At 44.5% G+C, this 27,028-nt stretch overlaps 1 protein-coding gene across 1 annotated transcript in view; it reads left to right on the top strand.

The window, feature by feature from the left end:
- The first annotated feature begins 939 nt into the window (after positions 1-939).
- LOC138528708 (indolethylamine N-methyltransferase-like) overlaps positions 940-27,028 on the top strand; it is a 136,292-nt gene continuing 110,203 nt past the window's right edge. The window contains exon 1 of the mRNA XM_069640563.1: positions 940-1,138. Within this exon, the coding sequence (XP_069496664.1) occupies positions 985-1,138 (154 nt within the window). The 5' untranslated portion in view covers positions 940-984. The remainder of the gene's footprint in view (positions 1,139-27,028) is intronic.

The following is a 27,028-nucleotide window of genomic DNA, read 5'->3' as shown; positions in this document are numbered from 1 at the left end:
AGCCTGAAAGCCAGGACTGGCTGATAATGTCATACCTCACATGAGATAGCGGGACATCTCTGCACCCCAATGTAGTCATTGTTTCACAGCAGCAGGCAGTTTGCTGTTATGTGTAGTGTGAATAAAATGTGCAAGAACAGATACATTTTTAATACATTGTTTTCATTCCAACGCATTAGACACAGCACTGACTAGTTAGCAATGTCACGTAAAAAAGGCGCATTTTTATATCGTACATGTATTTGCTTTGGAGTAGGCACAGAGGGATTGTGGGGGCTTGAAAATGCGTATGCCCCTTCCCAGTGAGCTGTGACTTGACAAACAAACCAGCGATCCCCACTCTCTGTTTCAAACTTGTGTCTGTTGCTGCCTTTAATTAAAGAAATGACATATGTGACGGGGTTACGAGTGACAACACAGTGGTGTTAGCCTTCATTTTTCGAGTCCTTAGGGCTCAATGTGGATTTTATTTTTTACATTAATTCAGTCATTCTGCTGCGGTAATTCCAAGGAATTTTAGTTGTCAGGTGGATGATTTACCTCCAGAAGTTTGCTGTACTCACCTCATCCACCTTGCCCCAACATTCTTAGTGCAACGCTTTGGTGAATAGTGATAACAGAATTACTGCCACTTTACTGCAACATTTTACCAAAGCGATGTACTCGGAATGAGGCCCAATGTCTGGATCACGAGGAAATCAGGTGAAAATAAAAAGAGTAATATGCAAAACATTGGCCATAAAAAAAACCCCGCTCAAGTGTGGCGGTATTCAAAGATGTGCACGAAAGAACAGCATGAGTGCCCTTGTTTGGGTAGATCAAAGAAAACATTTAAAAGGCAATTATTCATGACCTGAAGCCCCACAGGCTAAGGGAGGGGAAAGATCCTTTAAATAGGTGCTCGCCGAGCACTCAGTACACGGGTGTGCTTCTTTGAGAACTCACAGACAGGAGACACATAGAGTAAAGGAACAACTCGAATACATGAAAATGGCATCAAATTCAGCCTGGATGGAGCTATATGAAAAACATCTTGACTCAGCGAGTGCTATGGCAATATACTACACCGAAGACTCATCTTTTGTGGAAGACAGCATTAAGCAGGCATTGAAATATCTCGTCACAGTGTTTTCTTCAGGTAAGTGCAGCACAGTTGCTTCACTTTACACTTGGCCTGCAAGCCATATTTTAATTAACCTTAACTTTCAGTAGGAAAGATCCTTTACAATATGGGCATATATTTACTTTATTTATTTATTCATTTATATAGCGCACCAAACCCGGAGGTATCTAGGCGCTTATGCTTAAGAGACTGGTTACAGTGCTTATGGTTACAAGGCAAAATGCGCAGGAAGTAATTACATCATATAACGCAGTAAAGATGGTAATTACATCATATAACGCAGTAAAGATGGTAATTACATCACAAGCAAAAGTACAAAAGGAGTTAAGTGGGCACATTTGTAAAGCCTTACCCCATGTTGCAGCGGGGCTGCGACACAGAGGTGCAGAAAAGTCAATCAAATGGGCACATTCATGGAGCCTAACCCCATGTTGCAGGACACAGGCGCATGCATACAACAGGGGGGCAGCAAGGTACAGGGTTCAGGCACACCGGCACATGCATACAACAGGGGGGCAGCATGGTTCAGGGTTCAGGCACACAGGCACATGCATACAACAGGGGGGAATCAAGGTACAGGGTTCAGGCACACAGACACATGCATACAACAGGGGGGCAGCAAGGTACTGGGTTCAGGCACACACACACATGCATACACAAGGGGGCAGAAAGGTACTGGGTTCAGGCACACAGGCACATGCATACAAAGGGGGGGCAGCAAGGTACAGGGTTCAGGCACACAGACACATGCATACAACCGGGGAAGCAAGGTACTGGGTTCAGGCACACAGGCACATGCATACAAAAGGGGGGGAAGGAAGGTACTGGGTTCAGGCACACAGGCACATGCATACAATAGGGGGGGCAGCAAGGTACAGGGTTCAGGCACACAGGCACATGCATACAACGGGGGGAAGCAAGGTACAGGGTTCAGGCAGACAGACACATGCATACAACAGGGGGGGCAGCAAGGTACAGGGTTCAGGCACACAGGCACCTGCATACAAAGGCGGGGCAGCACGGTACTGGGTTCAGGTACAGAGGCACATGCATACAACGGTGGGAAGCAAGGTACAGGGTTCAGGCACACAGGCACCTGCATACAAAAGCAGGGCAGCAAGGTACAGGGTTCAGGCACACAGGCACATGCATACAGCAGGGTGGCAGCAATGTACTGGCTTCAGGCACACAGACACATGCATACAAAAGCGGGGCAGCACGGTACTGGGTTCAGGCACACAGGCACCTGCATACAACAGGGGGGCAGCAAGGTACAGGGTTCAGGCACACAGGCACATGCATACAAAAGAGGGGCAGCAAGGTACAGGGTTCAGGTACAGAGGCACATGCATACAACAGGGTAGGCAGCAAGGAACAGGGTTCAGGCACACAGGCACATGCATACAACGGGGGGAAGCAAGGTACAGGGTTCAGGCACACAGGCACATGCATACAATAGGGGGGCAGCAAGGTACAGGGTTCAGGCACACAGGCACATGCATACAACGGGGGGAAGCAAGGTACAGGGTTCAGGCGCACAGGCACATGCATCCAAAAGGGGGGCAGCAAGGTACTGGGTTCAGGTACAGAGGCACATGCATACAACAGGGGGGCAGCAGGGTACAGGGTTCAGGCACACAGGCACATGCATACAACAGGGGGGCAGCGAGGTACATTGTTCAGGTACACAGGCATATGCAAACAACATGGGGGCAGCAGGGTACAGGGTTCAGGCACACAGACACATGCATACAACAGGGGGGAGCAAGGTATAGGGTTCAGGCACACAGGTACATGCATACAAAAGGGGGCAGCAAGGTACAGGGTTCAGGCACACAGGCACATGCATACAACAGGGGGGCAGCGAGGTACATTGTTCAGGTACACAGGCATATGCATACAACATGGGGGGCAGCAAGGTACAGGGTTTAGGCACACAGGCACATCACATCCCAATTATAATGATGGGATTAGGAAGGAAATAGGGTAAGGCACAAATTGAAAGGAGAGTTTGTTGAGGGAAAGGGAAGGCTGAAGCTGCCTGCTTAGACCATGAATGGAAGTGTCTGCTAGAAGTATGCACTGTGCCCTTAGCAATCACTCTCACAAACAAGCATGCATGCAAACACAAGCATTTACCCAGTGGGCTTCTAGAGCATGGAACACCCAACCTCTTCACATCTTCACTGAACCCTCAATCACCAATTTCAGGTCAAGCCTCAAAACATACCTGTTTCCCCACACAAAACCATCCACTGCTACTACTTGTCTATCCTAATCTTCCTATCCCATCCTGAAAACATTTTGTACCTTTTGTTCCAGCTCTACCTTTTCAATATTTGAACCCTCTAAGGAGCTTTGGGAACATCTGCGTATGCACAGCGCTGAACACAGATTAAAATTAAATTAAATAAACCTCCAGTTTCAACGTAGAGAAACCTGAATCTCCCTTTAAAGGAAAGCACTTCCGGTCACTATACAATGGTAGTGTGCATTTAGACATTGTTGAAACTTTGTCTGGAACATGAAGGAAGACCATAACTCCAAGAAACAATGTTATAACACCTGTGGCTTCCCAACTAGGGATTGCATTTTAGTACCAACATAGTTACAGAAGCATTGTACATCTTTCCCAAGAGTGCAATGTTGAAGTTTCCCTGAGCTCACAGACTATTCTCTAAACTGAAGAATGTCAAATGCATACCCGGGAAGACAACTATGTTTTTGGTCCAATCCAATCAACTCAAATCAGCAACAATTGCACATAATCTAGCCAATCCCAGAGATCTCCCAATTACCTCTCACATGTGTAGAGACTAAAGGAAAGACCTACCCAAGAGGATGGAGTACAGTATAAATGCTGCCAACCCCCATTTGATGAGTGAGGAGTGCAGCTCCAGGAGGTTCATGTTTGGAGAATGGTGGAGACTAGAGAGTGCTGGAGAGTAAAGAGACTGGGTTAATAGAGGCCCCCCTACCTATCCCTACCAGCTATAACCACGGTAGCATATTCACAGAGGACTTTGTGCCAGAAGTAGTCAAGGCGTACAAGTACTGTGAAAGCCTAGTATTTGCTGGACCTGTAGTTAAGGGATCAGAAATCATGAAACATGCCACATCAGAAGAGGGGAGGGAAAGCAACATCCAATGAGCTCTAAGTACTTGGAAAGTGGCTGCAGGAGCCTGATGAGTAACTGCCTGCATCTGGAAGGAGATGGACTTCTGTGGGAAGGACCATCCTGATTTCTATTATCATTTCTTATGTGAAGATCTATTTTGTATGTTTCCCTTGGGCCCTACAAATACAAAGTCCACACTTTAACACATTGAACTAAAAATACATAGTGATGGTGTCCTTCTTGATCACAGGTGTGTTATGTGACTGCAAGTATACATGCACACACAGATGGCAACTTTGTCAAGCTACATTTCATTATGCTGCAGTGCCCTATGATTTTTTAATCCCCTGGTCTCCTTTACCTACGCAGCCATGGTGTTGATAAGACAAATATCACACTACCCCCTTTTTCAAAACCTAGGAGGGAGTTGCTTTAGGTCCCTCAATTCCAAACAGAGTCCAATGAACGACCCCTCGAGTGACAAACCAGGGATATGTCAGCTCGGTTCTGCCTGAATGTGCCCACATATGTCAGGTCTTTGGACAGAAGTTCCTCTGGCAGATACACTTTGGTGGTGGAATTGTCCCCACAATATTTCTGCCCATGTTCTACAAGGTGCTACACCACAGCCATGTCTATATTTGTATGTTGCTGCAGCCTGTTTCCCTATATGATACTCACCAAGCATTGAATAACAGGCAATGGCATCTCAACAACATCATATCGTGCTGCCGCATTTCTTTTGTTTATTGGAGACATACAGATGGAATGGAGAGTGGTCTCTGAGGGTCACCAACTGCTCACAACTGACGATCTAGCCAAGGAACGATGCCTTTCTGACTCAGTGCCACAATTACAGACAATATGTCCTTGTTGTTGCCATTTTTGCATTTGCCTTCTTTCCCTTCCGGTGGGTTTGTTGGAAAAGCGCAGAAACCTTGTGATACGCTTGAGTCTTTAGATATTCATTGTAGCTCAGAAAGGTAGGCTTCCATCGGTTCTACAACAGAGGAGGTTGAAGGTAAGTCCCTGTTTACACACACTCCAGAATGAATACAACCCTCTGGGGAAATATGCTTGCAAGGATAGCAAGATTTAATTTTACAGAAAACAAAATATCAGCAAAGGACTCTGCTGTTCGAGAACATTCTGACTGCAGAATACTGGTCAGTCCCTTTGGAGAGGGTGCAGCATCATAGATGACATCACAAATAGGGTCAAAACCCACACAGTTGATTGGGATTGGAAAGACAGTATACATCGCATCGCAAGTGACATCAAAAGTGTTTGGGCTGTTGGGCTGCTGTGCTGCCTGTTTCCGAAATTCTGCTTGCTTCATTTTGCCTGCATACTCCTAGTCAGCAAGAAGAAGCTGTCTTTCCCGCAACGTGGACTGTGCCAGCCACTTTAAACATCAACTGTATTGGTGCATACTGCTGCCACTCACACACTCCCCCTCTCCGCCACGCCCCCTCTTCACCCGGGACTAGCCTCAAATAAGCGGGGAACACGCATCGCCAGGGGCGTTGCTAGGGGGGGCTAAAGGAACTGTAGCCCCTGATCTTTTGGTTGTAGCCCCGGATAGAATCTCAGGAGCTACAGCCAAAAGACTAGCTAGCTCCCAGTCCCAACAGTTCCGACATCAGCTTAGCCCCCGGTCTTTTCCAGACCTAGCAACTCCCCTGCGCATCCAAAGTAGAGTGGCCAACTGTCCCGGAATTCGCGGGATTGTCCCGCAATTAGGGACTCTGTCCCGCCGTTTGCAGAGTGGCTGTGTGGGCGCAGGTTGTCCTGACTTTTGTCAGGACAACCTGCCTCTAGCACAGCCACTCTGCAAACTGAAGTGGCCATGGACACAGCACGGCGCTGCCGCCTGCTGCATTCTTTCTCCGGGAGGCTCTGCAGCCCTGGCTCCTTTTGAGCCTCCAAGTCGAGCTGTAACGCTCTGACACCTGGTTTAATTGAAATGCTAATGCTTTGTTCCTGGGGTCATGAGGGCCATGTTTACAGTTAAAAAACTTGACCATCACCTCCCAAGGACAAACCATTTGCATTTCAATTAAGCCAGTTGTTAAGAGCCATTAAAAAAAATTACATTCAAAAAGAGGCGGGACACACGTGAATGACGTTGTGACGTCATCGCCACCTTATGGGCAAGTGTCCAGCGAGAGACTATCAAAGAGTGGACCACCCTAATCGCAAGTGACATCGAAAGTGTTTGGGCTGTTGGGCTGCCGTGCTGCATGTTTCGACATTCTCCTTGCTTCATTTTGCGTGCCCAGTGCAAGTCCGAGCATACTACTAGTCGGCAAGAAGAAGATGTCTTTCCTGCAACGTGGACTGCGCTAGCTCCTTTAAACAGCAAGTAATTGAAGTGGACTGTGCTCGTACACACGTTTATTTTGTAATTTTGCTTTCACTGTTTTCACGTCTCCCAGACATTACGAGGAACGAAGGAGACTGATTTTCCTTTTTTCTTTTTTTTCTTTTCCTTAGCTGTATTGGTGCACACTGCTGTCACTCACATGCTCCCCCTCTCAGCCACGCCCCCTCTTCACCTGGATCTAGACTCACATAAGTGGTGAACGCGCATTGAACGCGCATCGCAAGTGACATCAAAAGTGTTTGGGCTGTTGGGCTGTTAGGGTGAGGGGTGAGCAGTGAGTTATTTTTTCTTATTTCTTTTCATGTCTTTTTAATTGACCTCTGGTTAATAGTAATAAACCCACCTAGCAGGTCTTAATTTACCACCTATTTTCTCGTAGAAGCGTGCGTTTACCCATGAAGTTATGGCTTCAGGGTTACGCATTGGCCATCTCACTGAAATGTCGGCATCAAACATCTTAAATGTCGATGCCTTAATTTGCTCTGTAAATGGGGCCTATCCAGAACCTATTGGTAGGCTGAATGATCCCAGCCCAAAGAGAGATTACAGTTGTGGTCCTTCTACGGACCTAAATCCACCACCAAAGACTCAAAATGAATTTTTTGAACCTGTGTCAATAGGATCACCTGAGAACATAGAAAAATGTCCTGAGATTGAGACAGTGTTTAACTTTAGCCCCCTTGAAAAGGAGGTGTTATCCCTGGTGGCTCCCATCGCTTCTAGCACATCTACAAACCAAATTGAGGGTGATAATGACACCGCAGAAGTAGACTCTGCAGGAATCATGGAATTAAACAAGCGAATCTGTGATTCAGTTGTGTGTACTAACTCCTTTAGTTCATCGTAAATTCCATTTTGAACCACCATCCTTTACACCACCCAGGGGGGCTGCTTTTATGTCCAAGATTCCATACAGTGACCTAGATCCCAAACCTATTAGCATGTCAAATAAGACACAGGACATGAGGTGGGATATTTCACAAGTTCCCCTTGGAGAGAGTGTGAGAAACCATTCTCCAACAAGGAACACACAATTGGATATGCAACAAGTGAATAGGGACGATGACACACCTCAGAATTCTAATCCATCTAGTCCCTATTCCTTTCCGGTGATAATTAGGATTCTTGATCTACTTGACAAAGGCCATGACTTTACACATTTAGAGTTGAGGGAATTAAAAGTAATGCCCGATGATTTGCTCCAGAAATTCAACTGGCTGGAAGGTTTTGTGATGGCAAAAGATGCCACCACCCTAGCTACCTGTCCCCATGATTGTATGACCCATCTATCAGGGAAAATTAATGAAAAAAAACCCTTCAGCTGATAAACAGACGCAATACATAAAAATGCTAGCGCCAGAGGTTGGGATGTTGGGGAATATCGTGACACCTAATATCATGCTACTTGAATGTTTGCGAAAGGACATTGACGCCATAAAAAATGACATCAAGAAAAGTAAGACTAGTTTGACACCAGGAATAGTTCCACCTGTAGCTCCTACGCCAAACTCGGAGGAGGCGACTATTCCCTCTGTGTTGCTTAAATTAATTGAACAGACCAACTTCGAAGAAGATCTCAAATTTGAAATAAAAAGAAAAAATGGCTTCCCATCTCGTAGGCTGAAAAAACTACATCTTAAAGCTGTTAAACGAGCTGAGAAGCGCAGTAGAGAAGCAAAGTCCTTAGAAAAGGAGCTGACCCCACAGTAAGGAGAAGATGAACCTCTGGTAGCAAGGACATTAAACAGCGATCATGGGCAGACTAATCCCCCAATGCCTTTACATGACAATGATATCATTGATGTGGCGCACCTCTTATCCCGACGTCCTGCATTGGTATTGGTCTCTGCTCCCCTTTGTGACAAAAACAAGGGGAAGAAAAGTAACCGAAGTGTAGTACTAAAGGCAATGATCCAATCAGACAATATGGGGAAAGAGCAACCCAAAGGGGATCCGATGGGGCCTCTTCTTCCACACTCAAATGAGAATGATAAACCCCGGAACAGTATGTTGAATTACTTTCCCAGGGTAGGTGTGAAGTGTATCAAGAACACGCCTAATACTACTGATAACCGGGCATCCAGTAAAGGGATTTTAATGGGAGATAAGTTAAAGTCGCCCTTGCCTGAGATCGAACCAAAAGCAAAGGCTACTCAAGCATGCAACCTGGTAAAGGGAAATATCAATAATGGTATTTCTTATGCTAAAATCTGCAATCTTCCACAGGGAAATCGATCACAAACACACCCTCTCACTAAAAACGACTATGTCATAATTAGTGGTTCGGGTAAATGCAGATTTATACCTGTTACAGAAGAACCAAAGACTATGCTAGATATAAGGAGTCCTTCAACAGGACCCAGTGATACTAACGAGTCCCAATCATGCACATTAAACGCGCCTCCAATGACTCAAACTCCTTCGGAGCGGGACCCGCAGAGAGTTCCCTTAGGCCGTATTGTGAACCATAATTCTCTATTGATCTCGAAAACTGTTCACGTAAGCATTGATCAACCCTTTAACACCATGGTGGGGGGTGGTTTACTTCCTGTACAACCATTTAGAAATGAATGAAATGCATATGGTGGGAAATGGTGCATATTGGAGGAAAATGGTGTAGTCAGTACGAATAGCAGTTGCCCCCTCTATCAAAGTGAATGGGGCAGCAAAATCTGGTGAATTAGCTGCTGCAGTGCCATCGATGGAACCGTTGGTTCGTCCCGAGGACCTTGTTGAGGGTGTAACTACGAACCTTATGGGTCCTATGATTTACACGAGGGACCCTAAACAACAGGTGGCACAAGCTTCAAATACTCAAGCAGAATCACAGAAACCGCTTAAGGTGTTTGACATTATTGGTCTAGAGGGCGACCCTGAGATCCTACGTGGTCAAAGGATTAATCAGAGATACTTCATGGACATAATTTCTCACATTCGTACATTGCAAATTCTTAAGAGTAATGATTTCGATAGTATTGCCCTAGCACAAGATAATAATTTACATATGCTATGCTATGCAACTAATGCAAATGTCTTGAAACATATCTGGAGCTTTAGAGCCAAGCTAAAGGAGATGAGCTTTTCCCTCTATACATTTAAGTATGAAACTGAAGCACATGAATTTCTCCACAAACCTTTAAAAAAGGTCAAAGCTTCCTTACATGGTCCATTAGATGGAAAATGTGACGAACAAAAATGCATAATGCAACTATTAGCTATTGCAGCGGGAAGCCAGGAATTGGCTTGGGTGGAACCATTGTTGTGCTCAATTTCCAATGTGAAATCTGCAAAAACCTGATTTTAGCATGAGAGCGAATTGGGTTTGAATGTCATTTCATGGAACTCATGTGGGCATCTGATGCTTCATAGGTGGTGGGCAACCAACTCTTCCAATTTGAAATGTGATATCATTTTACTACAAGAAACTATGAGTGTACATATGGTAATGCTAGAAGGCTTTAACACTTATTGTAGTCCTGCAAGTAGGCGCTTAGAAGTTCATTTTATGGGTGGACTTGCAATAGCAATTGGCAACCATATGGAATGCAAATCTGACATTATATATGTACAGTTGAATGTGCTGGCAATGTCAATAGAGATGGGTAATAGAGTGTAACAGACGATTATACTCATTACAATATACTGGAACCCATTAAAAGTTTTGTTGGATGACATATTTGATGATTTAGATCAATGTTTAGAGAATATTTCTGTCCAAATGCCCATGTGTAAAATCCTCATTGGTGGCGATTTTAATGCAATGTGTTGGTAGTTCCTGACGAACTGAATTGTAATTTAGCAGGAAGTAAAAGAATAGCTTGGAATAGAGGAAATAAGTGGATTTCATATCTTGAAAGTTGGGACATCTCTTTTGTAACATGAGCAGAAGCTTCACCTAAATTCAAATGAATCGTGGGGACTCGAGGTCAATGATTGATGTTTTTGCAGTGTCGAACACCTTGATCCACGTACTTGACCCCGTTTTAATTCATCCGATAACTACGGGTGATCACGCCCCAATTCAGTTACAATTGGAAATCCCCTTTGCCTGCCATAAAGTTATTCCATTACTTCCACTGATTGAAATTGATCGACCTTTCATTTCGATGAGGTGAAATCCATTTCTATGCCTAGAATAGCAGAGGTAGTGAGAAATGATTTAAAATGGCTTCTTTCTATGAAGATCAAAATAAGATCAATGAGATTGTCCCCCATGGAATAAAAAACATTCGTGATCAATGGACACATAAACCAACTGTTCCCGTCCTGCAATTTGATCTCGAGATACATCTGCAAAAACAAATAACTGCGTAACATCAAAAAGCACACTAGAGACCCTGAGCAGTGTGTTCACTTAAAAAAATGTATTCTCCAGAGATATAAAAACAAATTGGTCTTTTTGCGCATCACTAAAGAGAATATTCTTAATGCAAGCTCACAAGAAAGATATGCAAACACAATGCGAAGTCAGTATGGTCCGTAATACGCAATACTCCAGACATTAAGTTAACAAATAGTGACAATATTATATCTGCACAAACTTGGAGCAAATACATATCTGAAAAATTCGCTCTTCCGTCTCGTTTTGACCATGTGTAATTGTGTCCCAATATAAAATCAGAGTGGGAATGTTTTTCTTGCTCTGAATCTGATATCTCCGGGGCTATAAAGAAGCTTTCCTACTCCAAGGCACCTGGTCCTGATGGGATTCCCCTGTGTGTATATAAGGCGGACCCTGCCTTATGGGCTTGCATTTTGAAGACTAAATTTGGTTTAATATTAAGGATAGGGAACACGCCTGAGCAATGAGGAACATCGATAATTGGCCCTATATTTAAATAATGAAACCGTAGTGATCCGCGGAATTATCGGCCAATATCATTAATTGATACTAGTGCCAACATATTTGCAACCTTAGTGTTGTATGAACTTGACAATTTCATATCACAGAAGAACATCCTGTCCAAAGCACAGATTGGTTTTAGAAAAAATATGGGGACAACGATGAATGTAACCTTGATGTCGCATATTCTGGAAAATACAAAAAAGGGGGCGACTCCTGTATACATCACAAGCATTGATATGAGTGCAGCTTTTGATAACGTGGTGAGGGAGTTACTTTAGAAGAAAATGGTTAAAGTTGGCATCCCAGCAGGATTAATATTCTGGATCATGAGAATATACTCCTACACAGCATACATGGTGAGAATTAATAAAGAAGGAGCAACTACTGAGTCCATTGAAACATTGTTAGGATTGAAACAGGGTTGTAACCTTGTGGCCACTCTCTATAATTTGTATTTGTGCGATGTAGAGAGTATCTGGAATGCGATGGGTATGTATCCTGAAAGAATGGGTGGTCTTAGAATCTATTGGCTGGCCTTCGCCGACGATTTAATCATCATGGACTCTACGCCGGCGGGGCTTCAAGCCAAGCTGTATGTCTTTGAGAATTATGCCCATGAGATTAACCTTGCGCCTAACACAACGAAAACAAGTATACTGGTCCTCCATGCAGGAAAGAAGTTGAAGTCATTTAACTGGAAATTGGGTGACTTGTTGGTGCACCAGTTATCAGAAATATGCTACCGAGGGTACCAGCTTAGTAGCAACTCTTCGGTTAGCCTATGGAAAAAAAGATTGACTCAAAAAGCACGGCCATTGGCAAGCCAAATGAAAATTATTTTTGCAAAATACTGCCGCTTCTCATTAATTCCACTGTGGGATTTTCTTATAATGAAAGTACAGGCCGTATTAATTTACATCTTGGATATGTTTCTGTTTGACCTAACCTTATTTCTTGATACGCTACAGGGCTGATTAATTAAAGGGTCTCTGCACTTAGCATTGGCGATACCGAACTGCGTCACTAGGCATGAGTTGGGGATTATTTCACTGTCATGTAGTGTTTTATGGCGTGCTTTATGTAATTATGCGAAAATGCTGAATCCTCCAAGTAACATATGGGGAGTTGCAAGCATTGATCAATACCTTCAATCAATCAGTATAAAATATGAATGCAAAAAGTATTGGACGGTCTATCAGTTTCACAAGAAGATCTGTATCTCAGACCTGCGTATGTTAAAAAAACAGTTTGAGAAAGATTGGATTGACACTATTGAACAAATACAACAATATGCATCATTTACTGAATATGCTAAATTTACCCATAGGAGATTGCCATGTAGCAAGTATATTTGTATCTTCCCATGCATGACCATATGAGCATATTATATCCGTTTTAAATTCAACCAGTTTCATACAAAGAAGCGATGTAGAAACTGGGCTAATATGTCTCCTAACATGCAATGTATGAAGTGTCGATTCCCGGATTGTGATGAGCCCTCGGAGACGCTGAAACACTTGGTCTTGGAATGCCCATACTTCAAATCAGCACGCTAATGAAATTTGCAAATCCTGATTTTGTTGATTCCACAGTTCTTGTGTGGGAAAGGTTGATGAATCGCAATTACTGCCCTATGATATTTGCACTAGGCCATCTCTTAAGGATTATTGAAAAGGAGTTGGCTTTGAATGCCTAAATGTGATGTAACTAGAAAAAGATGAATTTGTAATTTTAATGGTGTTAGACATCATGGATGTGATTTTCTTAGAAAGTAAATTAATTGTTTTAGTATTGTAAATATGAAATTGATTCAATAATGAATGTAAGATGTTTTGTAAAGCTTTTATTAACCATCTAAAAAAATAAAAAAGACAGTATACATGATCCTGCTCCATATGGGATGCCAGATTAAAATTGGTTGGTTTTTCGACCGTTTCTCGGGCTCCACATGGGTCAGCTGGGCTCATCTCTCTGTGGAGTGAAGGTCAGGTCCCGCATGAGTTATATTTTAAAAACTATGCTAGCATACTACCCCTACTACTACATCACTGTGGCATGCACCGTGGATGCTTGGGGATTAATGTCAGTGGGAAGGGAGGAAGGAATACAGTCACACTGACCCACACCTTCTAGGCTTTGTTGAAACGGCTCCTCTCGCACCCAAGGTCTCCACCCTTGCTTGATCTATAATGTATCCCTCCCTGTACCATATTGTGACCAATCCTGGGTCCAAACCCCAGGATTGGTCAGAATATGTTCTTGATGAAATTAAAAATGACTAATGAAATGTTGGTTATATGAAATTGCTACTGAAACTTTGATTCTCCAATTGTCCACAATGCCTCTCAACTAAATGCACCTATGTTGCTTAACAGTATGTTTTTGCACTTATGTCTATTCGCTTAATGTGTTGCGTTCAAAGAATATAGTAAAAGTAAAATTTGGGACAATGCTATATGGATACAAAAAAGATAAAAGAGAAATAAAACAAGGCTAATTGAAAACACCCAAATTACGGATCACAACTTGTGTTGTATTCCTTTAACAAAACCAGAATATAGGTTCATGAAGGAATAAGGGATTTAAGCACCTTAGTTAATGCTAGACTTACAAACATGCTGAATTGATGCATGGAAATCTTGACAATGGCAGGACCTCCTCTGTTATAGTACTAATATATTGCCCATAGTCCTTGTCACTTATCGGCCCACCCTTTTGTTTCCAACATACCCATCGGTTCTGTCTATAACTTGTCAAGAGCTTCATGCCTGACATGGAACATGCCAGACAGGATCAATAGGCCAACAAAGTCTGTTATTCCTAATGCCCTACTGCATTCAGTCACTGCCAACTGTATGGTTTTTTGCAGGACGGCAGACATTCCATATCTGGAGTTCACAATCAGGCCCAAGGTTGATTACCCTCAGGATTATGAGTAGGAATTCTTCTGTGATTAGAAGCAAGGAGGTCTATGGAATAGTTTCCTTGAGTCTGAGGCTCTACCTGCAGTCATGTGCTCTGTTTCTTCCCTCGTAGTTAAGGAAGGTTCTGAGACTGCACTAGCACACATACATCCTCTCATTCGTGCTTCTGTCCTATAATGTTGGCCATCTGCACTTCTTGGAGCGTGCAGGCACACAAGTCTATTCTGCTCAGTTGCTTTCCACAGTGGACATTGGGGCATCACTTTAATTTCCATCTGATGCAGTGTCAACAGAAGCGTCACGATCAGCAGTAGTATCAGAGATGGTGTTTACAACTCTACAAATGATCTCTTCCACAGTCATATATCTCATTTACCCAGCCAATCATACCTGCAAACCATACATAACAGCAATGATCACCAAAGGTGATCTAAGTAAGTGGCAAAGCAGCTTCTCACTCCAGCACCTCTCAAATCCCTGGCAGAGCTACAAGACACAAAGCTCAGTGCTTCCAAAACCCTGAATATTGATAGCGCACTTTACAAGAGTCACTGCCACTCCCCCTCTACCTCAAACACAGACAGCAGTAAACCATCCTTGCTCTCTGCTTCTGAAAGCAAGTTCAACACCACCCCTTTGTTTGGCTCTGTACCACCAACGGTAGTGGGGAATTAAAACATATTGAATGTTAAAGGGTGATCCATCACCTTGATGCATAGAACGTGTTCAACTATGTGAGAAAACAACAGCAAAGTGCATAAACCATGACTTTCTTCTTCTTCCTAATGTGTGCTGCTTAATCAGATGTGGCTTTTTGACCTACAACACAGTGCTCTTGAGTGACATTCTGTTTAGAATGTAATCCTTTATGTATGCTTAAGATTTGGCCTGGGGTAGTTGTTTCCAGTTGCAGAGGAAATCAAACTCAGGATTCGATTTGATGAGAGAAGTTCCGGAAAGATTAATAGAAGCCATGCAGGGTGAACACAGAAACGGATGACATTCAATCTCCTAAAAATCCCAAATTGGTGTCACCCTCAACGCAAACAATAACTTATATATACTTTTAAACATATTAATTCTAATGTAACCAGAAGAAAATAGCATGATTTTGTCATGTTCTTCCAAGTAATCTAATGTATTTGTTTATTTATGTAATGATCATTTGTAATGGGCTTTATACAACATAATTGTGTTTCAAAGAGCCATAATTCTTCTCTATGTGGGTGTTTGCAGAGATGTGTGCTGTAGCAGCATTACACTAGCATGAGAATAGAACACTGCTTCTGTGAGCCACGCTTAGATGCTTCATTCAGACTCTATAACTATATCAGGCCAGTGCATGTAAATAAGTCTTAGTTCTCTTAAATCTGTCTATTTTCTCATTTTGATTTGAATTCACTTAAAATTGCATTTCAATCCACTTTCTTTAACACCTCTCTTACATATAACTGCATTTTTCTTCCACAGTAATCCCACAATCGTGGCTGTTGACCACTAGCCTCACACTTCTAAACTGCTTGAATTATCACATCAAAAAGTCATGCATCCTTTTAACTTATCAGAGTGTTGCAGCAATTTATGTCCTGAGATTTGCAATCAGTGGATGTAAGAGAAGTTGTGAGTGACTGGTGGCTGAATGAGAAGTGATGTGATGTGTGTTTTTGAGTGTTCTGGGTGGGTGGGTGCTTGTGTAGATAATGCAATGAGTGGATGTAAGAGAAGTTGTGAGCGACTGGTGAGTGAATGAGAAGTGATATGATGTGTGTTTTTGAATGTTCTGGGTTTGTTGGTGGCTGTGTGTTTGCCTGTGTAAAAAATGTAATGAGTTGATCTGGTGGGTGAATGCAAAGTGATGTGATGTGTGTTTTTGAGTGTTCTGGGTGAGTGGGTGGGTGCCTGTGAAGAGAATGCAATGAGTGGGTGTAAGAGAAGGTGTGAGTGGTGGGCGAATGAGAAGTGATGAGATGTGTGTTTTTGAATGTATTGGGTGGGTGGGTGTTTGCCTGTGTGGACAATGCAATGAGTGTATTTAAGGAGAAGGTGTGAGTGACTGGTGGGTGAATGAGAAGTGATGTGATGTGTGTTTTTGATTTTTCTGGGTGGTGGGTGTTTGCCTGTGTAGGCAATGTAATGAGAGTATTTGAGGAGAAGGTGTGAGTAACTGGTGGGTGAATGTGAAGTGATGTGATGTGTGTTTTTGAATGTTCTGGGTGGGTGGGTTGGTGTTTGTCTGTGTAGACAATGTAATGAGTGGATTTAAGAGAAGGCGTGAGTGACTGGTGGGTGAATACGAAGTGATGTGATATGTGTTTTTGAGTGTTCTGGGTGGGTGGGTTGGTGTTTGCCTGTGTAGATAAGCAATGAGTGGATGTAAGAGAAGGTGTGAGTGACTGGTGGGTCATTGAGAAGTGATGCGATGTGTGTTTTTGAGTGTTCTGGCGAGTGGGTGGTCGTGTGTAGAGAATGCAATGAGTGAATGTAAGAGAAGGTGTGAGTGGCTGGTGTAAGAAGGAGAAGTGATGTGATGTGTGTTTTTGAATGTTCTGGGTGGGTGGGTGTGTGTTTGCCTGTGTAGAAAATGTAATGAGTTGATCTGGTGAGTTAATGCAAAGTGATGTGATGTGTGTTTTTGAGTGTTATGGGTGAGTGGGTGGGTGCCTGTGAAGAGAATGCAATGAGTGGATATAAGAGAAGGTGTGAGTGACTGGTGGGTGAATGAGAAGTGATGTGATGTATGTTTTTGAGTGTTCTGGGTGGGTGGGTGCTTGTGTACATAATGCAATGAGTGGATGTAAGAGAAGGTGTGAGTGACTGGTGGGTGAATGAGAAGTGATGTGATGTGTGTTTTTGAATGTTCTGGGTGGGTGGGTGTGTGTTTGCCTGTGTAGAAAATGTAATGAGTTGATCTGATGGGTGAATGCAAAATGATGTGGTGTGTGTTTTTGAGTGTTCTGGATGAGTGGGTGTATGCCCGTGAAGAGAATGCAATGAGTGGATGTAAGAGAAGGTGTGACTGGTGGGTGAATGCAAAATGATGTGATGTGTGTTTTTGAGTGTTCTGGATGAGTGGGTGTGTGCCAGTGAAGAAAATGCAATGAGTGGGTGTAAGAGAAGGTGTGACTGTGGACGCATGAGAAGTGATGTGATGTGTGTTTTTGAATGTATTGGGCGGGTGGGTGTTTGCCTGTGTGGACAATGCAATGAGTGTATTTAAGGAGAAGGTGTGAGTGACTGGTGGGTGAATGAGAAGGAATGTGATGTGTGTTTTTGAGTGTTCTGGGTGGGTGGGTGGATGGCTGCCTGTGTAGATAATTAAATGAGTGGATGTAAGAGAAGGTGTGAGTGACAGGTGGGTGAATACAAAATGATGTGATGTGTGTTTTTGAGTGTTCTGGGTGGATGGGTTTTTGCCTATGTAGATAAGCAATGAGTGGATGTAAGAGAAGGTGTGAGTGACTGGTGGGTCATTGAGAAGTGATGCGATGTGTGTTTTTGAGTTTTCTGGGCGAGTGGGTGTGCGTGTGTAGAGAATGCAATGAGTGAATGCAAGAGAAGGTGTGAGTGGCTGGTGTATAAAGGAGAAGTGATGTGGTGTGTGTTTTTGAGTGTTCTGGGTGAGTGGGTGTATGCCCGTGAAGAGAATGCAATGAGTGGATGTAAGAGAAGGTGTGACTGGTGGGTGAATGCAAAATGATGTGATGTGTGTTTTTGAGTGTTCTGGATGAGTGGGTGTGTGCCAGTGAAGAAAATGCAATGAGTGGGTGTAAGAGAAGGTGTGACTGGTGGACGCATGAGAAGTGATGTGATGTGTGTTTTTGAGTGTTCTGGGTGGATGGGTTTTTGCCTGTGTAGATAAGCAATGAGTGGATGTAAGAGAAGGTGTGAGTGACTGGTGGGTCATTGAGAAGTGATGTGATGTGTGTTTTGAGTTTTCTGGGCGAGTGGGTGTGTGCGTGTGTAGAGAATGCAATGAGTGAATGCAAGAGAAGGTGTGAGTGGCTGGTGTATGAAGGAGAAGTGATGTGATGTGTGTTTTTGAATGTTCTCGTTGTGGTTTGGTGTGTGCCTGTGCGGTGTATCCAGTGTGAGTAAGTGTGAGAGGAGAGGTGTGGGTTAGTGACTAGCTGTTGAAAGGGGATGAATGTGTGTGAAAGGCCCTGGGAGACTGGAGATCACTGGAGCATTTTTTGCCAGATACTTTATTGACTTTGCATGTTGTACTGGTATTTTTGGACAAAGGCAAGTTCATTCATGTGTGCCATTCCCTGGCTAGATTTGCATTTTGGTGCAGTCATTCTAGCATTGCTTACTGTGGCATGATATTTATTACTCAACATCTTTAAAAAAGCAAGCATGATAAGCAGTATTACCTCGCTAGACTGATGTGTTGGTGTAGCCGCCTGTATATTCTTCACTGTAACATTACTTCTTATTAACTGAGCATCTACGAGGAATCAAGCAAGAGAAGTGTTCTTATGGGTCTAGACCGGCTAACATTGGAACCAGTTAGGACAGGTTTTCCTATTGAGACATGTCACTTTTAATAGGCAAACCAACTGGAGTATGCACTTACATAGGTGTACTGGCATATATTGGCAGAGCCAGTTCTGTACCCAGTGCCAGTAATAATACTATAGAAAAACGTCTTAAAGCCAACATAAGCATGGTTTTATATGGGAATACTAGCATATGTTGGTGGAGCCAGCATGGAAATGTATGGGTACAGCCAGCATACAAATGATTTTTCCACTGGCATATATTGCAAGGACCGGTATGCTAATGCATTGAGAAATGCCCTGTGCACTTTTGGTGACTTGCATCTATTGTACTTGTTTGCATGATTTACCCTACACCCTACAAAACCGATTGTTGGCATGTTACCCACATTGTTGGCCTTTTACCCAAATGTTCTCAGAAAGTGTGCTCTGTAATGCACCATTTTAACCCATTATTCAAAACATTTACTGTGGGGAGTGAGAAGAATCCCTCCTGTTGCTCACCCCCAAAACATTTTCGCTAGTTCGGGCTCCATCGCTATGCTCAGTCGCAATCACATACTGGTGGCAAAACTCACCAGCCACCACTGGTGGCTGGTATATTTGTGGGCCGGGCACCACCCCCTTCTCTCTATGGTATGTTAAAGATTTAAGCTTTGATTCAAAAACCTATTTACTTCTTCACTTGCAGCAGTGCATGCCTCTGCAGCGGCATAATCATCATGGACAAGCACACGTGGTGGTCCGGTCCGGCCCGGGGTGTGGCATGCCCTGTGCTTTGTTAAGGAGCTTGGGGGGGGGCCCCACAGCATGACTCACAGGGGAGCTGCCAAATTTTGTTCTATGCCATTGGCAGAGATCGTTAACGGAGCACCACACCTGAATAGCAGTCAGCCAGTCAGATATGAGAGAGGACGGGGAGGAGGTAGAAGATGGAAGCTTAATGGAAAGCGGAGTGTCATCAGCATAACACTGGAGGAGAGAAGTTGGAGATCAAGTGGGCCAGGCGGGAAAGGAAGATGTTGAAGAGCCATGGCGATAGGGTAGAGCCCTGAGGGAGGCAAGAGGTACAGAGTGAGGTGGAGTAAAGGAAAGGGCCAAATTTCACTTGAGAGGGTCGGTTTGAAAGGAAGGAAGTTAGCCACACCAGTGCCTGGCCTGTGATGCCTACGGTATCACAGAGACGATTTATGAGGATGGTGTGATTGACCATGTCAAAGGCAGAGGAAGGATCGAGAAGGATCAGAACAGAGAGAGTTAGAATCAAGGTTTAAGGGCAGGTCTTCATGGGTGTTTAGGATGACCAGTTTCCATGCCTCTGGATGCTCTGAAGCCATACTGGTGGTCATGGAGACAGCCAGTCGATTTGGTGTGGTGGTCAGTTGGGGGTGACAATCTTCTCCATGAGTTTGGCCAAGAAGGGGATGATAGAGATAAGGCAATAGCCAGGCATGAAGGGTCTGCAGACAACTTTTTTAGAAGAGGGTGCACAAGAGAATGCTTGAGGGGTTGTAGGAAAGAGCCAGTGGCAAAGGAGTGGTTACAGAGATCAGACAAAAATGGAGCAAGAGTGAAGATGTTATCCTTGATAGTTCTGGAAGAGCATGGGAGCACCTGATTGGAGGAGACTTTCATAGAGCGGAATACTCTAGACACCTCATCCGGTGCAAAGGGAGAGATGGAGGCGAGAGTAGGGACAGAGTTTTGGTGGAGAAGTGGGAGGCAAGTGCAGTGCAGAGGGCCTGTGAGGGAAAACGAGAGGATGAGACTGCAGTAGGATTGGCAAGCTCCTTGCAGATTTTGAAAAGTTCAGCCGTGTAATTATTTGCCCTAGAGAAGCAGGCTCGCACATGAGCCCTCTTCTTGAAGTAAATTGTGAGACGAGATTGCCTTTAGAGCAGGCGGCAGGCCAGTTTGCCAGAAGATGTACCTGAGGCCTGCATTTCGAGGCAGGCTTCATGTGGATCCTCATGGCAGGGGCAATGATGTCCATAGTGTTAGAGATGCAGAGTCAGTAGAAGTTACACACGCTTCATCGGTCGAATGACCAAGAAGGAGACTGGCAGTGAGGGTAGATGCATTGTCTGGGGCCCAGGGAGCCCAAAATGGGAGGATAGGAGAGAGTGGTCAGACCAGGAAAGAGAAGTAGTAAGAAGGTTGGAGATATCGGATGAGATGAGATCAACCAGGGTGTGTCTGGCAGAGTGGGTTGGACCAGAGGGAAGAATCGTGAGGGAAAGAGAGTCACAGAGGTCACAAAGAGTTCAGTGGGCAAATCTGGAGAATCGAGATAGATACTAAAATCCTCAAGGAAGAGAAGGTTGGGGAGGAGGCCAGGAGAGAGGAGGAGAGGTCTTCCCATTCGAGAGGAAAAGGAGGGTAGGTCCAGCCGGCTTGTTGATAGTAGTGAGAGTGGGGGAGAAGGAAGGACAAACAGCCTGCAGCTGAGGCATTCAAAGGAGGAGTAGGATTGAGTGGGAATGATGGTGGATGGAAACTCACTCAGGGAAAATCAGGGCCACTCTGCCCCCAGAAAGGGTGGGCCTGGGATTGGATAGGATCTTGTAGCCCTCGGGGGAAGGGTTTCAAAAGCAGTGACAGAGCTGGCCTTGAACCACGTATCAGTGAGAGCACGGATGTTATGGTCAAGGTCTTCACGGAGGAGACAGAGGTCAGAGGAGTGTTTGATAGCAGAGGGAGAATTGAGGGTAGCTAAGTGAAGCTGGTTGCCCCCTTTGAACATTTTCTGAGGGGTTTACAGGGATGGGGTACCACCTTCAGATGGGGGAAAGAGGAGGAAGGAGGACAGGGGTGTGGCAGGAGGTGGCGGGAAATTGAAAAGAGGAGTTAAAGACCTGTCAAGAATGAGGAGGTTGGGATTACGATAGACATTGATGATGCACCTGGATGATGAGAAGTGAGCCAAGAGCACTTCCCATCTGGTGGGTGAGGAAGAGAAAGGGGAGAGGGCAGAGACCATCTGAGGAGGCCATAGGTCAGGAGAAGGAATGACAAAGAGAATGTCAGTGACAGTCTGCCTGGAGAAGCATTGACATAGGTGTCTGCAATGGGCAGACTTGGGCTAGAGACCAGGAGAGCCTTCTTAAATGTCTTCCTACCAGACTTTGAGAGAGAGGGAGGATAGGTGATGGAAAAGCAGTTTGAATAGATAGGAGAGATGGAGAGCACCATAGCGGTGAGGGGTGGATCAGAGGTGCGCACTGGAGGGAGAGGGACAGAACTGCACAATGTATAACATAAATCACAAGGCGGCCTAGCAGCCAATCAGAGCAGAGAAACCAGCACTAAGGAACAAAAGGAACCTAGTGCGGGCAGAGTTAGAGGTACAAGAGTTGAGGTTCAGCCATACATGAGGACTGTCAGAACACATACATTTAGCACAGAAATGCCCAGGTTCAGAAATCATTTAGCACAGCAAAATGTTTAGATTCAAAAATCATTTAGCACAGAAAAATGCACAGATTCAAAAATCATTTAACACAGAAAATGGCCTAGATTCAGAGATTATATTAGCACAGCAAGATGCCCAGGTTCATAAATCATTTAGCACAGACAAATGCACAGATTAAAAAATCATTTATCACATACATATGCCCAGATTAAGAGATCATTTAGCACAGAAAAAGGCTGAGATTCAAAATCATTTAGCAGAGGAAAATGCCCAGATTCAAATATCATTTACCACAGACAAATGCATAGATTCGGAGATCATTTAGGACAGAAAAATGGGCAGATTAAAATATCATTTAGCACAGACAAATGCCCAGATTCAGAGACCATTTAGCACAGAAAAATGCTAATTCAGAGAACGCAAAATACAATGAACACAGTGAACCGAAGAAGAACACAAATTGGGAGAGCCATTGAGATCTCAAAGGTTAGGCTGCAACTGTATGGTGGACAGAAGACAACTGAGGAATAAGTCATGACAGTGTCATTGAGGCCAGGAGGGAAGTAGAGTGGCACTTAGTGCCAGCTTTCAGGTCCAAACAGAAGCGTATACCGTGACATGGAAAGCAAGCAGGAGGCAAATGCTCACCTAATAGCAGATGAGTCAGAGTTTTGCACGATGGTCCCTCATAGCTCGGGGAGAGGTCTCCTAGCCAAGTCCTCTCTCGGTTCAGTCCTGAACTGACTTGACAGCTTTTAGATTTCGTCAAACGAAATACAGCAGCAATTCCTCTTCTTCCAGCTGGGCTTCAAGGATGAGCTTCAAGTTTCAACTTCAGCTTCTGAAGAATTTGGGAAGTGAGTGGTCCCCAGATATACACATCTGTCCCTCATTCACTCTGGCTGAGCCAGGTTCAGTCAGCCAATCACACAGAAGGGCATTCATGTAGGCAGGCAGTTAATCAGGCTCACATGTATTCAGGCTATTCACTTCCACCCAGACACCAATAATAAGGAATGTGGATTGAGGCAAGCACCCAGCCCTTCAGCACACTGCATTCATGTCAGTTTCAGGAAGGGCTGTCTCATTCATTGCGTCACACACACATAAACCAGACACCCATAACTTAGAATGCATATTGGTCACACACCTTATTCATACAGGTCCTACCACAAGGGTGTACCCACAACATGCAGTCACTGGGAAGGCTCCAGCCAGTCTGGCCTGGACTTCCCCACAATACCATACATGGTTCTTCCATCCAACAACCAGTTAGGGGAAGGGATAGAGTCAGGGCTTCCCAGTGCTTTGGAAAAACAAGGTAAGTGGCAATAGAAACCAAAAGGCCACAGGGCCATCTTGGCTACTATATGGAATCCACTGATTCCTATGGCAGGGCCTGGGTATCCAAACATGTCTGCTCTGTGGACAACACACAGGTGAATAAAACATACACTAGGGGTACAGGGTTGTACCCCACCCATTGGTGTCATAAGGGTATCCCAATGGTCTCTGTACATCATGACCAAAAGAGGAAGAGCTGCACTGCCAGGAGTCCCAAATGGACTCCTGTGCAGACAACAACACACATAATAAGGGAACACAGGACAAGGGCATGGAGGCCCTGTCCCTCCAATGCAATTCCAGCATCATATGTACCCCCACCCATGGGTGCCATAAGGGTATCCCATGGGTGTTGTTCACCAAAAGGAAAAAAGTGAAGAGCTGCACTGTTAGAGTTCCAGGCTTTACCTCAGAGGAAGAAAACATACAGAAAACACGCACAGAACCGTGGTAAGACATTCCCTCCAAAAGGCATTTCCAGCATCATAGTAAGCTTAAAGCTCCTGGAGTTACAGCATACAATGGGAATCCACCAGCACCATATATGGCAACAGACTGCAATGTGCTGTGTACACAACCATCTATATTAAAATGTCCCAACTTGGCAGAAAACACACAAAAAACTGGTATCATGAAAAGCGGTGGGCAGCCCATTTATAACAACATAGTGCTAAGAAATGACATGCATTTGTATATCGCAACCTTCACCAATGGCATCAAGGCCCTTTTAAGATGTAGATAGGCAGAGTATAAAATGTACATAAAAGGTGGGTTTTTTTGAATAGGTTGAAATTCAAAATCCCTTGAAGGAACATGGGAAGCAAATTCTTGAGGTGTGGGCCAGCCTCAGAAAAAGAGTGACTGCTGCAGCGTTCCACGTGATAGGAGGGAAGAACCAAACGAGACGATGAGGTGGAGCATAACAGCCAACCAGGGCGATAGGGTACGATTTCTTCCTGTAGAGGTAGGCAGCCATTTCCATGATAGGCACAGTGAATAATGCAAAGTAATTTAAACTCGATCGTGCCATAACGGGAAGCCAATGAAGGTCACGTCAGGCCACGGATACTGACTGGCCATAGGGAATACCCTTGCATTGTGCAGCATCTGCAAGAGATTTAGTAAATAGGCAGGTTGGCCCAGAGGCATGGCATTGCAATAGTCAAGGCTGCTGTCAATAGAGGTGTTTATGACCAGCGCATGGAAACAGGCTGAAATATATGGCATTACTTTCTTCAGCTGTTTAAATTCAAAGAAGCCTGCAGGTGGAATATTGACCTGGCCTCTGGTGATAACCAGGCCGAAATCTTAATGTCAATATTGTTCATTGTTTTGGCAGGGGTTGGTGAAGGACCCAGGGTTGATGGCCAGAAGTCAGAAGTCCATAAAGCGAGGGAGACTGGGAGCCCACTACCAGGACCTTGGTTTTCTCTCCGTTGAGTTTCGGCCAATTTGAGCCCATCCAAGGATCCACGGCCTCAAGACAATATCTCAAACATTGAGCTGTTTCCTTGCGTTTGAGATCAAGTTGGAAAAGTAATTGAGTGTCAACTGCATAGGAAAAATAGCAGAAAATGTTGGAGCAGATGAGATGGGTCAATGGCTGACTATAAATAATAAAAAGAAACTGGGAAAGTGCAGAGCCTTGAGGGACCCCACATGAAACCACCACCGTGGAGATCTAAAGGGTGATAGGGAAACTAATTGAGTACACGGTGACAAACAATCCTGAAACTCTTCTAGCACTGAGCCAGTAATACCTGCATCCTGTAGCGTCGCCAGGAAAGTGGCATGGTCTATGGTATCAAAGGAACAGTCACGTCTAACAGCATAAGGCCTGCTACTCCACCTTGATCCCAGATGAGAGTTAGATCATCTGGCACTGACACCAGCACTGATTCAGTGCCCATAAGTGGGCTAAAGCCAAAATGAAAAAGGTCCAGAACATGATGATCGTCCAAAAAAGACCTATGTTGGGAAGTAACCAATGGCTCCATTAATTTCACCCTTCTTTCTCACAGTGACACTTTTCATTCTTTTTCACACCCCTACACTCCCCCTTAGTCTCATTCACACACCCAAGTATTCCTTTCCCTCACCAATGAATACTTCACCTTCCACATGGCCTCTATAATCCTCCTCCATGCATCTCTTCACCATTAATCTTCTGTGTGGTCTCTTGGCCCGCCATATCCTCCCTTGACCTCACCCGAACAACCCACACCTATCTGTCCTTCCTGCCCTCTTTTATCCTCCCCCATCTGCCTTGATTGGTCCTCCACCTCAGCTCATTCCTGGGCAAATGGCTGACTTATTGTTCCCCGTGGGCAGGGTTACATGAATCAAAGCACATACAAAGGGACTTAAGCCCTGGCCTTTTTTAAAAGCAGTCTGTCGGCTCTCTATGATGGCAGCCTGTTGCAAACAAAGCAAATTCTAAAGTCGGTGTCCACATTGCATGGAGTGTCTCAATTGCTGTTCTGACCAATGTGGTGTCCTCCTGCCGTCCCACTTGCCGCCACCTCTCCCTCTGTGAGTTCTGCTGTGGGGTCTCTACCACAACATCTCTCTGATAGCTGTAGTCCTGTTGTGCACAACAGGTTTGGGTCAAGCAGAAATGGTGCTTCCCACTTTTAGCAAGGCACAGGGAGCAGGGGCATAGACTGGGGTGCTCCCCTCTCCCACACCATACCTCTGGGGCAGAATTGGGTCTGACAGACACAGCATTAGGCCACCTTCCCCAGGTTGAGAGGGGTCCCCATCCCCTCTTGACAGGCTCAGGTCCCAGCATTGTCACATTAGCCCCTTATCTAACCAGGTCTAATTAAAAGAATATATACATGTTTTACTTACTACTACACAGTTATCTTTCAAGCAACTCAAACATTTGGTCCCACACTATGTTTAATCCCCTGAGCCTAGAAAGCAAATATGCCTTATGAGTGGAGGACTGCCCCGCTCTGTGATGTAATACATGGTCCAATCAGATTGGACTTCTAGAATGGGATGACTGGTTAAGCTGTGAATGAAGCATCGACTTCCATCTCCACTATAACTTGTCTTTCCTCTTGTCCCTTCACTATCCACATACCCTCCTTCTGTTACTCCTGCTCACTTTTTACTCCTGCTCTCTATATGGCAGAGTGGAAGCACAGAGTACCCTGGCCAAGATTCTCTATAGGGTGTCAGTGGACGAGCAATTAAAGCTTAAGTTCTCAGGCGGTGATGCAGGCTGGATGTTAAGTACAGTGTAGTCCCCAAGCACCCACAAAGGAATGTCCACCCACTATGTTATTTATTTATTTAAACATTTGTATAGCGCAGAGACTGTTGACCCTAAGGCTTAAGGGCGCTGACAAACATGTAGCATACAAG

This window comes from Ambystoma mexicanum, chromosome 7q, assembly GCF_040938575.1.
Source record: "Ambystoma mexicanum isolate Mex_15411 chromosome 7q, UKY_AmexF1_1, whole genome shotgun sequence".
In the NCBI taxonomy this organism is placed as follows: Eukaryota; Metazoa; Chordata; class Amphibia; order Caudata; family Ambystomatidae; genus Ambystoma; species Ambystoma mexicanum.
The sequence above is the reverse complement of the archived record's forward strand: the minus strand, read 5'-3'. Positions and strand labels throughout refer to the sequence as shown.